The 12,215-nt window shown below is 37.3% G+C and overlaps 1 protein-coding gene across 1 annotated transcript; it reads left to right on the top strand.

The window, feature by feature from the left end:
• Window positions 1–843: 843 nt before the first annotated feature.
• On the top strand, window positions 844–5,695 carry LOC105952492 (uncharacterized). Its single transcript, XM_012976054.2, has one exon. It carries the CDS (start codon window positions 1,301–1,303, stop codon window positions 3,074–3,076), a length of 1,776 nt encoding a protein of 591 aa, XP_012831508.1. The 5' UTR covers window positions 844–1,300; the 3' UTR covers window positions 3,077–5,695.
• Window positions 5,696–12,215: the final 6,520 nt, after the last annotated feature.

Here is a 12,215-nt window from a genome sequence, read left to right as displayed (position 1 = left end):
AGCAAGCCGAGCTCAAGGACTTGAGCCCGTCTAGTCATCCAGCCGAAGAAGACGTGACTTGGAAAAGATGATTATTATTAATTTTCGTATTTTATTATTGGACAATTTATTTCTTGTTATTTAGAGTTCGATTTGGACTAGATTTAGTTTATTTCGTTATTTCCTTATAATAGATAAGTTAGGATTTATTTTCCTTGTTAGATTAGGTCTCTTTGACACTTATAAATAGGTTGTTTTAGGTCATTATTATTTGGACGTTTTTAAGTATTATTTTGAGAGATTAAAATTCTCCTTCGTTGTTCTTCAACAACTCTTCGAGATATTTTGCGAGTGGATTCTTGTGAATTATTCTTAGCAATATAGTATTGGTTTCTGATTCATTATAATCACGGGGTCAATACTTCCACCTTGATAATATTGGCTTCTAGCTCTCTATAGCTACGGGGTCAATATTCCGAATTCCGTCAATCGAATCCTTTATTTTTTGGACGTTCCGTTCTTGCTTTCGCATAAGATTATTGGGTCCCATAACAAGTTCTACGGGGTTCGTATCAGTTGGTAACCAGAGCCAATTTCCAAGAAAAGGTTTCACCTATCCTTTTTTTTTTCGTGTCTTTGTTTTGTTTTCGTTCTACCATTATTCGTGTCTTCTCTATCTCATATTTTCTTGAATTGTGTTGTCTAGAGTCTTCGTCAAAAAAAAAAAAAAAAAGAAGAATTCGAATTTTGTTTTTCTTTAAAGTTACTTCCAGCCCACGTTAGGGTTTGTTAGTTAAAAAATAAAAATAAAAATAAAAATAATAAAAAAAAAAAGAAAAGAAGCAAAATTCGAAATCCAACAAAGGAAATTTCCTTGTAAGGAGTTTTAATAGATTTGGGCAACACAAATAGAGTTTTAATAGACTTGGGCAACTCCTTGAATATCTTGTTTCCTTGTCTACCTTTCTCCTAATTGAATTCCACGTTGTTTCTTTGTTTCCTATTCCTTTTGTTTCCTTTTACCATTAAATTCGAAATTCCTTTTATTTGCCTCCACATAATTTCTGAATTGATAAAATACTATTTAGCTTTGAATAAAAAACGAAAATCCACTTAATATTTTCTCGATTAGTTTCTTTAGAACTTCGAAGGGAGTTTACGAGTGGAAAAAGGCAAGAGAGTGTGAGATCAAAAGAGGGTAAAAGCCTAATTGTGTGAAACACGAGTGTATTGAGTGAACATCATATTGAGTGATACACGTGAGGGAGTGGTGAGGAAAATCTTTTTTTTTTCTTTAACAATATTTTGCAGTTCGAACATCATGTCAAGGAATGGGAGTGGTGATGAAAGGGACGAAACCACGGAGCAGCACTTCCAACGTCTGCATATAACCCTTCAAAGGATTCAAAATCAAATCGATGAGTTGAGTAGGGTAAGACCTGCACCGGCGCCACAACTGCGGCCACCTATTCGTCAACCTGTTGTACGCCAACGTGACGAATTGGAGTTCGATGAACAATTATTCGATGAAGAATCTGAGGCAGAGTCTAATACTTCTAGACGATGGCATAGAGGACGAGGGAACAGAGGTGGCATATTTGACATACCAAGGCGAGGTAATGTGGGACGAGAAAGAGATGAAGTTGATCGAAACCTCAGCTCGATCAAATTGAGTATACCGTCTTTCCAAGGGAAGAGTGATCCCGAGGCATACATAGAATGGGAAAGAAAGGTTGAGCTCGTTTTCGATTGCCACAATTATTCCGAGGAAAAGAAGGTGAAGCTTGCAGCTGTAGCGTTCACCGATTATGCTATCATTTGGTGGGATCAATTGGTAGTGACTAGACGCAGAACCGGCGAACCACCAATTGTCGGTTGGGAGTCTATGAAGGCATTTATGAGACAGAGGTTCGTGCCCTCACATTATTATAGAGACTTACATATGAAATTGCAAAGCTTGAAGCAAGGTACTAAATCAGTCGAGGAGTACCATAAGGAGATGGAGATTGCAATGATTCGAGCCAATATTGAGGAGGATCGAGAGGCCACGATGGCAAGATTTATTTGCGGGCTGAACCGGGAGATCGCTAATGTAGTGGAGTTGCAGCACTACGTTGAGATTGAGGAGGTCGTTCATATGGCCATGAAAGTTGAGAGGCAGCCTAAGCGAGGAGGGAGAACTACAGCTCGGGCCGAGGCATCAAGCTGGAAACCGCGATGGAATCCTACTTCGAAACCTGAGGAGAAATCGACAACGAAACCTTCCAATGAAAATCCAATCAACCGAGCACCACCTGAGAGAGGTAATAATTCGTCACAACCACAACGAACACGTGATATTAAATGCCATAGATGTCATGGAGCAGATCATATCGCCATGGACTGCCCTAACCGGCGAGCTATGATTTTATTGGATAATGGCGAGCTGGAGTCCGAGGAGGAGGACGAGTCAACTTCAAAAACAACACCTATTGAAGGTGACGTGGTACAAGCTGTTGATGGACTCGCACTTGTTGTACTTCGAACTCTTCATGTTCAAGCTGAAGAAGATGGTGATGTAATACAGCGAGAGAACATCTTCTATACACACTGCCATGTTCAAAACCGAGTATGTGGATTGATAATTGATGGAGGAAGTTGCGTGAATGTAGCGAGCAAGCTAATGGTAGACAAGCTTGGGCTGCAAGTCACCAAACATCCGAGAACTTACAAACTTCAGTGGCTGAATGAAAGTGGCGAGTTGAGAGTGACGAAACAAGTACTGATTTCCTTTAGTATTGGACAATACAAAGATGAGGTGATGTGCGATGTTGTGCCCATGCAAGCAAGTCATATCTTACTTGGGCGACCTTGGCAATTTGATCGACGAACAGTCCATGATGGTTACAAAAATCGCTACTCTTTTACTAAGGATGGCAGGCGAATCACACTTGCACCTTTACCACCTCGTCAGGTGTTTGAGGAGCAGAACCAGATTAAGAAGTCCATTGCTGCAAGTTCAAAACAAAATGAGATTGAACGTGTTAGTAGTAGTGGAGAGGTAAAACAAGAGAGTTTAGCCGAAGTGAGAGAGTGCAGACTTAATAAAGAGAGATGAGAGAAAAGTGAGTTTTTATGCAAAAGAAAAAGAGATTAAGAGTGCATGTAAGGGTGAAAGAACAATGATGTTGTTAGTGTTTAGGGAGTCCTATTTTTCTAATGCTAACCTTAATTCTTCTTTGCCTAGTATTGTTATTTCTCTTTTGCAGAAGTTTGATGATGTCTTTCCGGACGAGATGCCAACGGGGTTGCCACCAATTCGAGGGATCGAGCACCAAATTGATTTTATTCCAGGGTCCCAAATTCCAAATAGACCAGCTTACTGAAGTAGTCCCGAGGAGACGAAGGAGTTACAACGGCAAGTGAACGACCTGTTAGCTAAAGGACATGTTCGAGAAAGCATGAGTCCTTGTGCAGTGCCGGTTTTACTAGTACCAAAGAAGGATGGGAGTTGGAGAATGTGTGTTGATTGTCGAGCCATCAACAAAATTACGGTAAAGTATCGACACCCCATTCCTCGGTTAGATGACATGTTAGATGAACTACATGGTTCCATTATCTTCTCTAAAATTGATTTGAAAAGTGGTTATCACCAAATTCGCATGAAAGAGGGAGATGAGTGGAAAACTGCATTTAAAACTAAGCACGGATTGTATGAATGGTTAGTGATGCCTTTTGGTTTAACTAATGCCCCAAGTACGTTTATGCGACTTATGAATCATGTTCTACGATCTTACATAGCAAAATTTGTTGTCGTTTACTTTGATGATATCTTAGTATATAGCAATAATTTGCATGATCATGTTGAGAATTTGAGGTGTGTCTTGGAGTCCTTACGGCGAGAACAATTATATGCTAATTTAAAGAAATGTGATTTCTGCCTAGAGAGGATAGTTTTCCTTGGTTTTGTTGTGAGTTCTAGGGGCATTGAAGTGGACGAGGAAAAGGTTAAAGCAATTCGTGAATGGCCAACACCCAAGAACGCATCCGAGGTGCGAAGCTTCCATGGCCTAGCGGGATTCTATAGGAGATTTGTACCGAACTTCAGCACAATTGCAGCACCTTTGACCGAGGTGATCAAGAAGGAGGTTGGCTTCAAGTGGGGCGAGGCGCAAGAGAAATGCATTTCTCACTTTGAAAGATAAGCTAAGTTCCGCTCCTTTATTACTTTTACCAGACTTTTCTAAAACTTTTGAAATTGAATGTGATGCTTCTGGAATTGGTATTGGTGCAGTGCTTATGCAAGACAAGTGACCTATCGCTTATTTCAGCGAGAAGCTCAATGGCGCAGCCTTGAAATACTCGACCTATGACAAAGAGCTCTACGCGTTGGTGCGAGCTTTGGAGACTTGGCAACATTACTTGTGGTCTAAGGAATTTGTTATACACACAGATCACGAATCACTAAAGTATCTTAAGGGCCAAGGCAAGCTGAACCGAAGACATGCTCGGTGGGTGGAGTTTATCGAGATGTTTTCTTTTGTGATACAGTACAAACAAGGTAAAGATAATGTCGTAGATGATGCACTATCTCGCAGGTATGTTCTCGTGTCGACCCTTAGTTCTAAATTCTTAGGTTTTGAGCATGTTAAGGAGTTGTACGTGAACGATCATGATTTTGCTACTATATTTGCTGCATGTCAAAAAGGAACTTTTGAAAAATTCTACAAGCATGATGATTATTTGTTTAGGGAAAACAAACTTTGCATGCCTAATTGTTCGCTTCGTGAATTACTTGTGCGAGAATCACATGGAGGTGGTTTAATGGGACATTTTGGTGTTTTTAAAACATTAGATATTTTAAAAGAACATTTCTTTTGGCCGCGTATGAAGCGAGATGTTGAGAGGATTTGTTCGAAGTGTCTAACATGTAGGCGAGCTAAATCTAGGGTTAAACCACATGGATGATATATGCCATTACCTTTCAGCAAGGAGATTGGGTTTGGGTTCATTTTCGAAAGGAAAGGTTTCCCAATCAGCGAAGTTCAAAACTTAAGCCACGAGGAGATGGACCTTTCCAAGTGCTGGAGAAGATTAACGATAATGCCTATAAGATCGACCTTCCAAGTGAGTATCAAGTTAGTTCGACATTTAATGTTTCTGACCTATCTCCGTTTGATGTAGGTTCAGATTCGAGGACGAATCATTTTCAAGAGGGGAGGATGATACGATCCATCCAATTACGCGAGGTAGTGCCGAGCTGGATGAAGGAGTTGATGACTTGGACGAGCTGCATGTGCCAAGAGGATCAATTACCCGAGCTCGGGCCAAGCGCATTGAAGCAGCCATGCTTAACTTAGTAGAACACGAGATCCAAAAGGAAGAATTGACGAAGTCTAGTTCGATCCCAGCTGAGCTTAATTGGAGCGAATTATTCGGGCCAGATTGTAAAGCAAGCCGAGCTCAAGGACTTGAGCCCGTCTAGTCATCCAGCCGAAGAAGACGTGACTTGGAAAAGATGATTATTATTAATTTTCGTATTTTATTATTGGACAATTTATTTCTTGTTATTTAGAGTCCGATTTGGACTAGATTTAGTTTATTTCGTTATTTCCTTATAATAGATAAGTTAGGATTTATTTTCCTTGTTAGATTAGGTCTCTTTGACACTTATAAATAGGTTGTTTTAGGTCATTATTATTTGGACGTTTTTAAGTATTATTTTGAGAGATTAAAATTCTCCTTCGTTGTTCTTCAACAACTCTTCGGGATATTTTGCGAGTGGATTCTTGTGAATTATTCTTAGCAATATAGTATTGGTTTCTGATTCATTATAATCACGAGGTCAATACTTCCACCGTGATAATATTGGTTTCTAGCTCTCTATAGCTACGGGGTCAATATTCCGAATTCCGCCAATCGAATCCTTTATTTTTTGGACGTTCCGTTCTTGCTTCCGCATAAGATTATTGGGTCCTGTAACAAGTTCTACGGGGTTCGTATCACCAAGTCCTGGCCAGGTAGATTTCGTATCCGACATACTCAAATAAGTTAAGCGGTTAAGACTCATGAAATGAAATCATTTAATTTATTTAGCAGTGAATAAATTATTTGGTGGTTATAAGATATCTTAATGTGGGGAGAATCTAAGTAATGATCAACCGGAGCTCGAATGTAATATTTGAGAATATAAACCGGAGTTCAATAATTATTTGGTAGTGGAAAATAAATAATTATTTAATGATTAATTAAATGAATTCTTTTAAGAGTTTGGATTTAATTAATTATTAGTTGTCCGATTTATATTTTCTCCTTTAGTCCATATTGTAGCCCAATGGATTTTCTAATTAATCGAGAAAATAAATTTCAACCAATATTATATATTGGAATTAATATAGCCGAAAATTAAGTCCCATTGGACTGCAATTTTCGACTATATAGAGTTATAGAAGGAGTGGATTTGTTTCCATGTAATCCTCTATATGTGTGACTCTAATTCCTTGTCTTATATATAATAGACATTAGGTTGATGAGAAATACGATTTATTCCACACGCCTATTTCACGTTGGAAGAAAAAATATTTTTCTCTTCTTTTCTTTATCGATTATAGATTTAGATTTCTTCAAGTACAAGTCCACCCTTGTAGAAGAATTATTAATCTAGGATATTCAATAGAAAACTATAGTTTTTAGAGCAAACTATTATTCCCGAAATTTCTGAGCAGTCCTGCGAAGAAATTCACCATAAATCAATCATTTGTCCGATTGACTTAAAATTTATACAGTAGTTTCCTATCTATATTACTATAATCCGTCTGAAGGGTTTCGGAATCAGATCAATCACCTCGGAGATATCGGTGAAGGAAGATGGCTGTAAATTTCTGGACAGTAGTTTTTCGAGGATTGACGGCTTGGTGTGGATCCTCATTCGCGCGCCGAAGATAAAAACGAATCTGCTCGCGAAAACTGTAAGTTGCTAGATTAGATTTATTCCGCTTCAAACGAATCTAATCAAAGCATGTTAATAAAATTAAAACCGACTAATCTAGAACCTCTAGCGAATTTTCATTGATTCCTGGGCTTCACATCCCAACATTACTATGATCCCCAGAATGTTGCATCAGTGAAAGGTACATTTTATAACGGTTTTTAGTATAGCAAAAAAAAAATGATAGTAAAAAACCATTTTTCTACTAGTGTACTTTGGCATCTGATGTTGGTAATCATGCGCGTGTACGCAGCGGAAAGCAAAAATTTTATATGAAAAACGAATTTAATCATATAAACACGTACTCGATAATAACAATTAATTGCGTACCTTGATGCTTCCAGCCAAAATTATAAACAAACATGCATATAATATATTTGCTAGCTAGGAAAATCACATAGCATACTCGTAGTAAATCATAAATCATACATAAACAATTTCACGAAATTATTCAAGTAAAATCATACTGCATATATAAACATATAATGTAATCATATTAATTAATACAAGTTACTTAAGATCGGATCCGAAAATACCTCTTGAAGCGTGAGGCGAACTTTCGGAATTGTTGCAAACTGCCACGGAAACCAATCCGTACAGTCGGGAGAAGCGGCGGCGAAGCAACGGCGACGGACGCGTGGGGCAGCGGCGTCGCGTGTGATTCACGGGCTGTCTTCGAGCGGCGCGTGAGGGCGCGTACGACGACGGTTCGGCGACGAGGTCTTGACAGTTTGACTCCTTTGTCTTACTCCTCTCGAATTTCACCTAGTATACCGAATTCAATTGATACATGGCACTAGACACGCAATAGTCAGAAAAAAGGAAGAATAAAGCAAGGGTTAGAACTACCGAATGTTCAACGGTGCGTGGGCGCCGATTTCCGGCGACGGCGGAGTGGCAAAGAGGGCAGCAGACGTAGGGTTGAGCGGCTAGGGTTTTTCACTTTTTGCAAGACCTATAAATCTTGTATATATAGTGTCTTGTATACAAGCCCTAACATGCTTAAGTTGGACCGGGCCCAACAGCTTAAGCCCGTTAGTCTTTCTTTGCTCATTTCTTATAAACCAATGATCGGAAAATTACAACAATTATATTTTCGAAATCATTGGAACGTCCTCGTCGTTACGAATGCCAATTCTCGATCTCCAATTTCTAAAACTGGAAACCCTAATTTAGTTGACCTGCTAAATTTCGAAACTTCCCAACTTAGAAAGTTCACTAAGATAATCGTCTAGTTCTTTCTTTTTCTTATTCTCATTCATAATTCCCAATTATGAATGTTGGACTCAATCGTATTGACTTTCAATTATGCAAAGATTAAACATTTTTATCTTTGACCATTTATTCAATGAATTCGAGTACTCAGATGATTATCTTCCATTAATAGAAGAAGCCAGCAGGTATATATGCTTATTGTTCCATTGCACTTCTCACTTTTTAATTACTTTCTTTCTATTTTGTATCAAAAATTGTTGGACTACTGTGCAATTCCTTACTTTACTGCTACTAAACTGAAAATTATTATCATGTCGGTGGTTTGAGCCTATATATTACCGAACTTTGTATATGATGAGAAATATAGGTTGTGCAACATGAACACAATATCAAATAGTATTCATATCAGGTGTTCCTCATTTTATTTGTTTTTTATGGTCTGAAAGAATTTAAAATTCAAATTGTTTAGTTTATTATTCTGAAATGGTGGTTTTCACTTCGATCTATGGCTTGTTGAATAGGAGTTGAAATTTCATTTTGTTTTGATTAGAAGTTGTAATGTCAATTGAAATCCTTTCTATAATTCTTGTCTAATTTGGTGTCTTCTTTAGCTAATACCTTAAATTCTTAATTTAATCGTGATTATTTTTATAAGGTTATCACAGGATGTCAGCTATTAGGGAACGATGTACAACGAAAGGTCTAGAGCGATGTGATATGTATGAAGCTATAAATACAGTTAAACCTCTATAAATTAATATAATTGGGACCATCAAAATCCTATTAATTTAGCGAAATATTAACTTATCGATAAATTAATAATTATTAATTTATAAATTAATTAATAACTTATTAATTTATGAAATTATTTTTATTATTATTTTCAACAAATATGTTTTTAAAACTTTTTTAAGTGTATATATTATTCATTGTACCATTAATTCAATGTACTATAGAGCCTGTTTCTCGAACGGAAGCTCTTAAAGCCGCAATGTTAATGAACAATTTTCTTTTGAGCTATGAGAAAACTATACCAAAAGGTCTAACCATATTAAGAAAAGTGAGGGACGAGATTGATGGTGATGTGAATTTCAACGATAAACAAGTGACAATTAAATCATATTTTATTAAGTCTTCATAGATCCATAAAATATGTTTTGGACTATGTAATTTAAGAATAATTTTTATGCATTATTAATTTATATATTATATGGGCCTTTTTAAAATTTTCTAATGTGTATTATCTTATAAATTTAGCGAATTATTAATTTACCACGTTGTCCCCGAGTCGGGACCTAAAACAAGTATTATTTAAGCGAGGTTATTAATTTATCGAGGTTCTACTATACTTCGGTGAAATAAGATATGTGCCGTTGGTTGTGATTTATTGTGCGTTTTTGGGAGTTATTAAGGTTTACCTGCGTTATGTTTGCAATGACTATAGATGTGAACATTGAAATATATCTCAAGGGATGTAATGTTGATATTAAGATATATTTATGTGTAATTATTTTTGTTGATATTGTTATGAATGATTTATTTTGGAGATATATAGAATTTCTAAAATATTTAATTAGCACGTTAAGAAATTCATATATAAAATTGAATAAAATATATAATTTTTACAAACTAACTTCTGACGGATTGTGTGTGACAAACTATTTATGACGGAATGTTTGTGACATAGGGTTAGTGACAAATTGCTGACAACAACAATTGACATCCGTCACATATATTATGGAGAATATTTTGTTGATTAATGACGAATTAGTAATAAAAAATATTGTCTCACAGAATCCGTCACAAATTTGAGCGACAAATTATTGACAGGAAATATTATTTTGCGACGGAATCCGTCACAAATTTTATGGGAATATTTATGTTGGCGCCAGATTTCCGACTATTGAAGATCGAGGAAATCCGCTGAGTTTTCGAAATTAAAAGATTGGCAAAGATTTATTTCCATGTTTATTTTGGGAATTATTTAGAGTCCTATATTTGTAATATTCCTATTAGGACTTTGATTTATTTCCATTTATCTTATTCTAGTTAGGTTTGTTTGTACTTATCTAGAATAGAGTTAAATATCGGCTAGGATTCTACTTACCTAGTTATACGATTTCTTGGAGATCAAGCAAGGGTTCGGGAGGCAAAATTTGTGCCTATATAAAGCCTCACAAGTCATTGAAGATCTCAGCACTTTTATTAGAGAAAAACCTCTCATCGTATTGAAGCTGTGCTAGGGCAGTCTGATGAGCAGGACTGTGCCATCGTTGTGTGTGCCAACATATACAGAGTTGCTGTATATAGATCTCGGGAGAGGTCATCCGCGTTTCTGAAGTGAGTTCAGGCTTCAAGAAGGTTCAACGCACGTGGAGTGGAGCTGTTGTAGAGAGAGACACGAAGTTCGAGTTGTGTACAAGAACGGCGTAAAAATTAAAGAGGGAGTCTTTATTATTTTTAATAAGTCCTATTAATGTACACTGTAAATCTGAACTAGTGAAATCGTGTTTGCAGGTGAACGTGGATGTATGGCACATTTGTGTCTGAACCACATTAATTTCTTGTGTTCAGTTATTTGCTTTCAATAGTTTATAACTCTGTTAACACAAGAATTATGGTTGTAACTGAATACTGTTCCTACAACTTAACTGTTACAACTTAGGTTAATTGATTTCTATAGGCATATAAATCTACAATTGGCATCAAGATCCTCTCACTAGATATACATATTGTGTGATTTTGGGAATTTGATTTATTTGCCATTTATCTTCCATAGGAACTATGAATGCTGATATGGAAGGCGGTTCCACGACTCGCCCACCACTGCTTACTGGAACCAATTACTGTTATTGGAAGACAAAGATGAAGATGTTCATCAAGTCAATGGATGAAGATGCATGGCGTACAGTTCTGACTGGCTGGAAACGACCTGTTGCCACAGATGAAAAAGGAATCGAAACTTAGAAGCATGAAAGAGACTCGAACAAAGCTGAGCAGATTGCGGCAAACAAGAATTCCAAAGCCTTGAATGCTATATTCAACGAAATTGACATCAATCAATTCAAAATAATCTCAGCATGTGAGAGTGCCAATGAAGCATGGAAAAAACTTCAAACAGCCTATGAGGGAACTACCTCTGTCAGATTATCAAAACTTTAGATGCTTGCTACTCGCTTTGAGGATCTTCGGATGGAGGAAACTGAAACCGTGAGCGATTTCAACTCCAAATTATCGACATGGAAAATGAAGCCCATGGCCTCGGTGAAACTTACCCTGAAGTAAAACTTGTTCGTAAAGTGCTAAGATCTATGCCAGGCCGGTCCGCCTATAAGGTCACTGCTATAGAGGAAGCAAGTGATGTGGACTCATTGCGGCTTGAAGATCTGATCGGAAATTTACAGACCTTTGAAAACAAGCTGAACATCAGTAGAATGGATAAAAAGAGAAAAATTGTTTTACAAACAGTGTCTGTTGCGACACCATCCGTGCCCTCAGTTCCCATGACACCACTCGAAGTCAAGCTAACAAAATCCACGTCTCTAATAGCCAAAAACTTCGAAGAACTCGTGAAAAGTAATGAACATCCTACAAGTTTTGAAAGAAAACCCAGAAGTCCTACCAAAAGACAACAAGTTAGGATGGGGATTTGGTGTAGAGAATGTCGTGGCTATGGTCATATTCAAGCTGAATGTGCAAACACTCTGAAGAAGCAAGGGAAATCACTTGCTACAACCTGGAGTGACGATAACTTTGAATCTGATGATGAAGCAAGTGATGCTGAAACAAGTATTGACTTCTGCGGTACATGCATGATTTCTGAAGTGACACATGATGATGTCATATGCACTGAGCCGTCACACCTTAAGATCACTGAAGTGACACAGGACGTTATCACATGCACTGAGCCACCACACCTCAGGTATGCTACTCGTAAACTCGAGAATCATACCAATATTAAGACAACTTTTTTGTCCACGGGAGAAGACATTTTAGAGGATGATGAAGAATGCTCCATTGAGAAGATTCAACAGCAACTGAACGATCTTCTAAA

This window comes from Erythranthe guttata, chromosome 14 (assembly GCF_056151865.1).
Source record: "Erythranthe guttata isolate IM_541 chromosome 14, IM_541, whole genome shotgun sequence".
Taxonomy (NCBI): Eukaryota; Viridiplantae; Streptophyta; class Magnoliopsida; order Lamiales; family Phrymaceae; genus Erythranthe; species Erythranthe guttata.
Note: the sequence above shows the minus strand (reverse complement) of the source record. Positions and strands in the feature narration are given on the sequence as shown.

What these genes read in the sequence shown, in the direction of transcription:
- LOC105952492 (XM_012976054.2), top strand. Translation starts at nt 1,301, where the DNA reads ATGTCAAGGAATGGGAGTGGTGATGAAAGGGACGAAACCACGGAGCAG.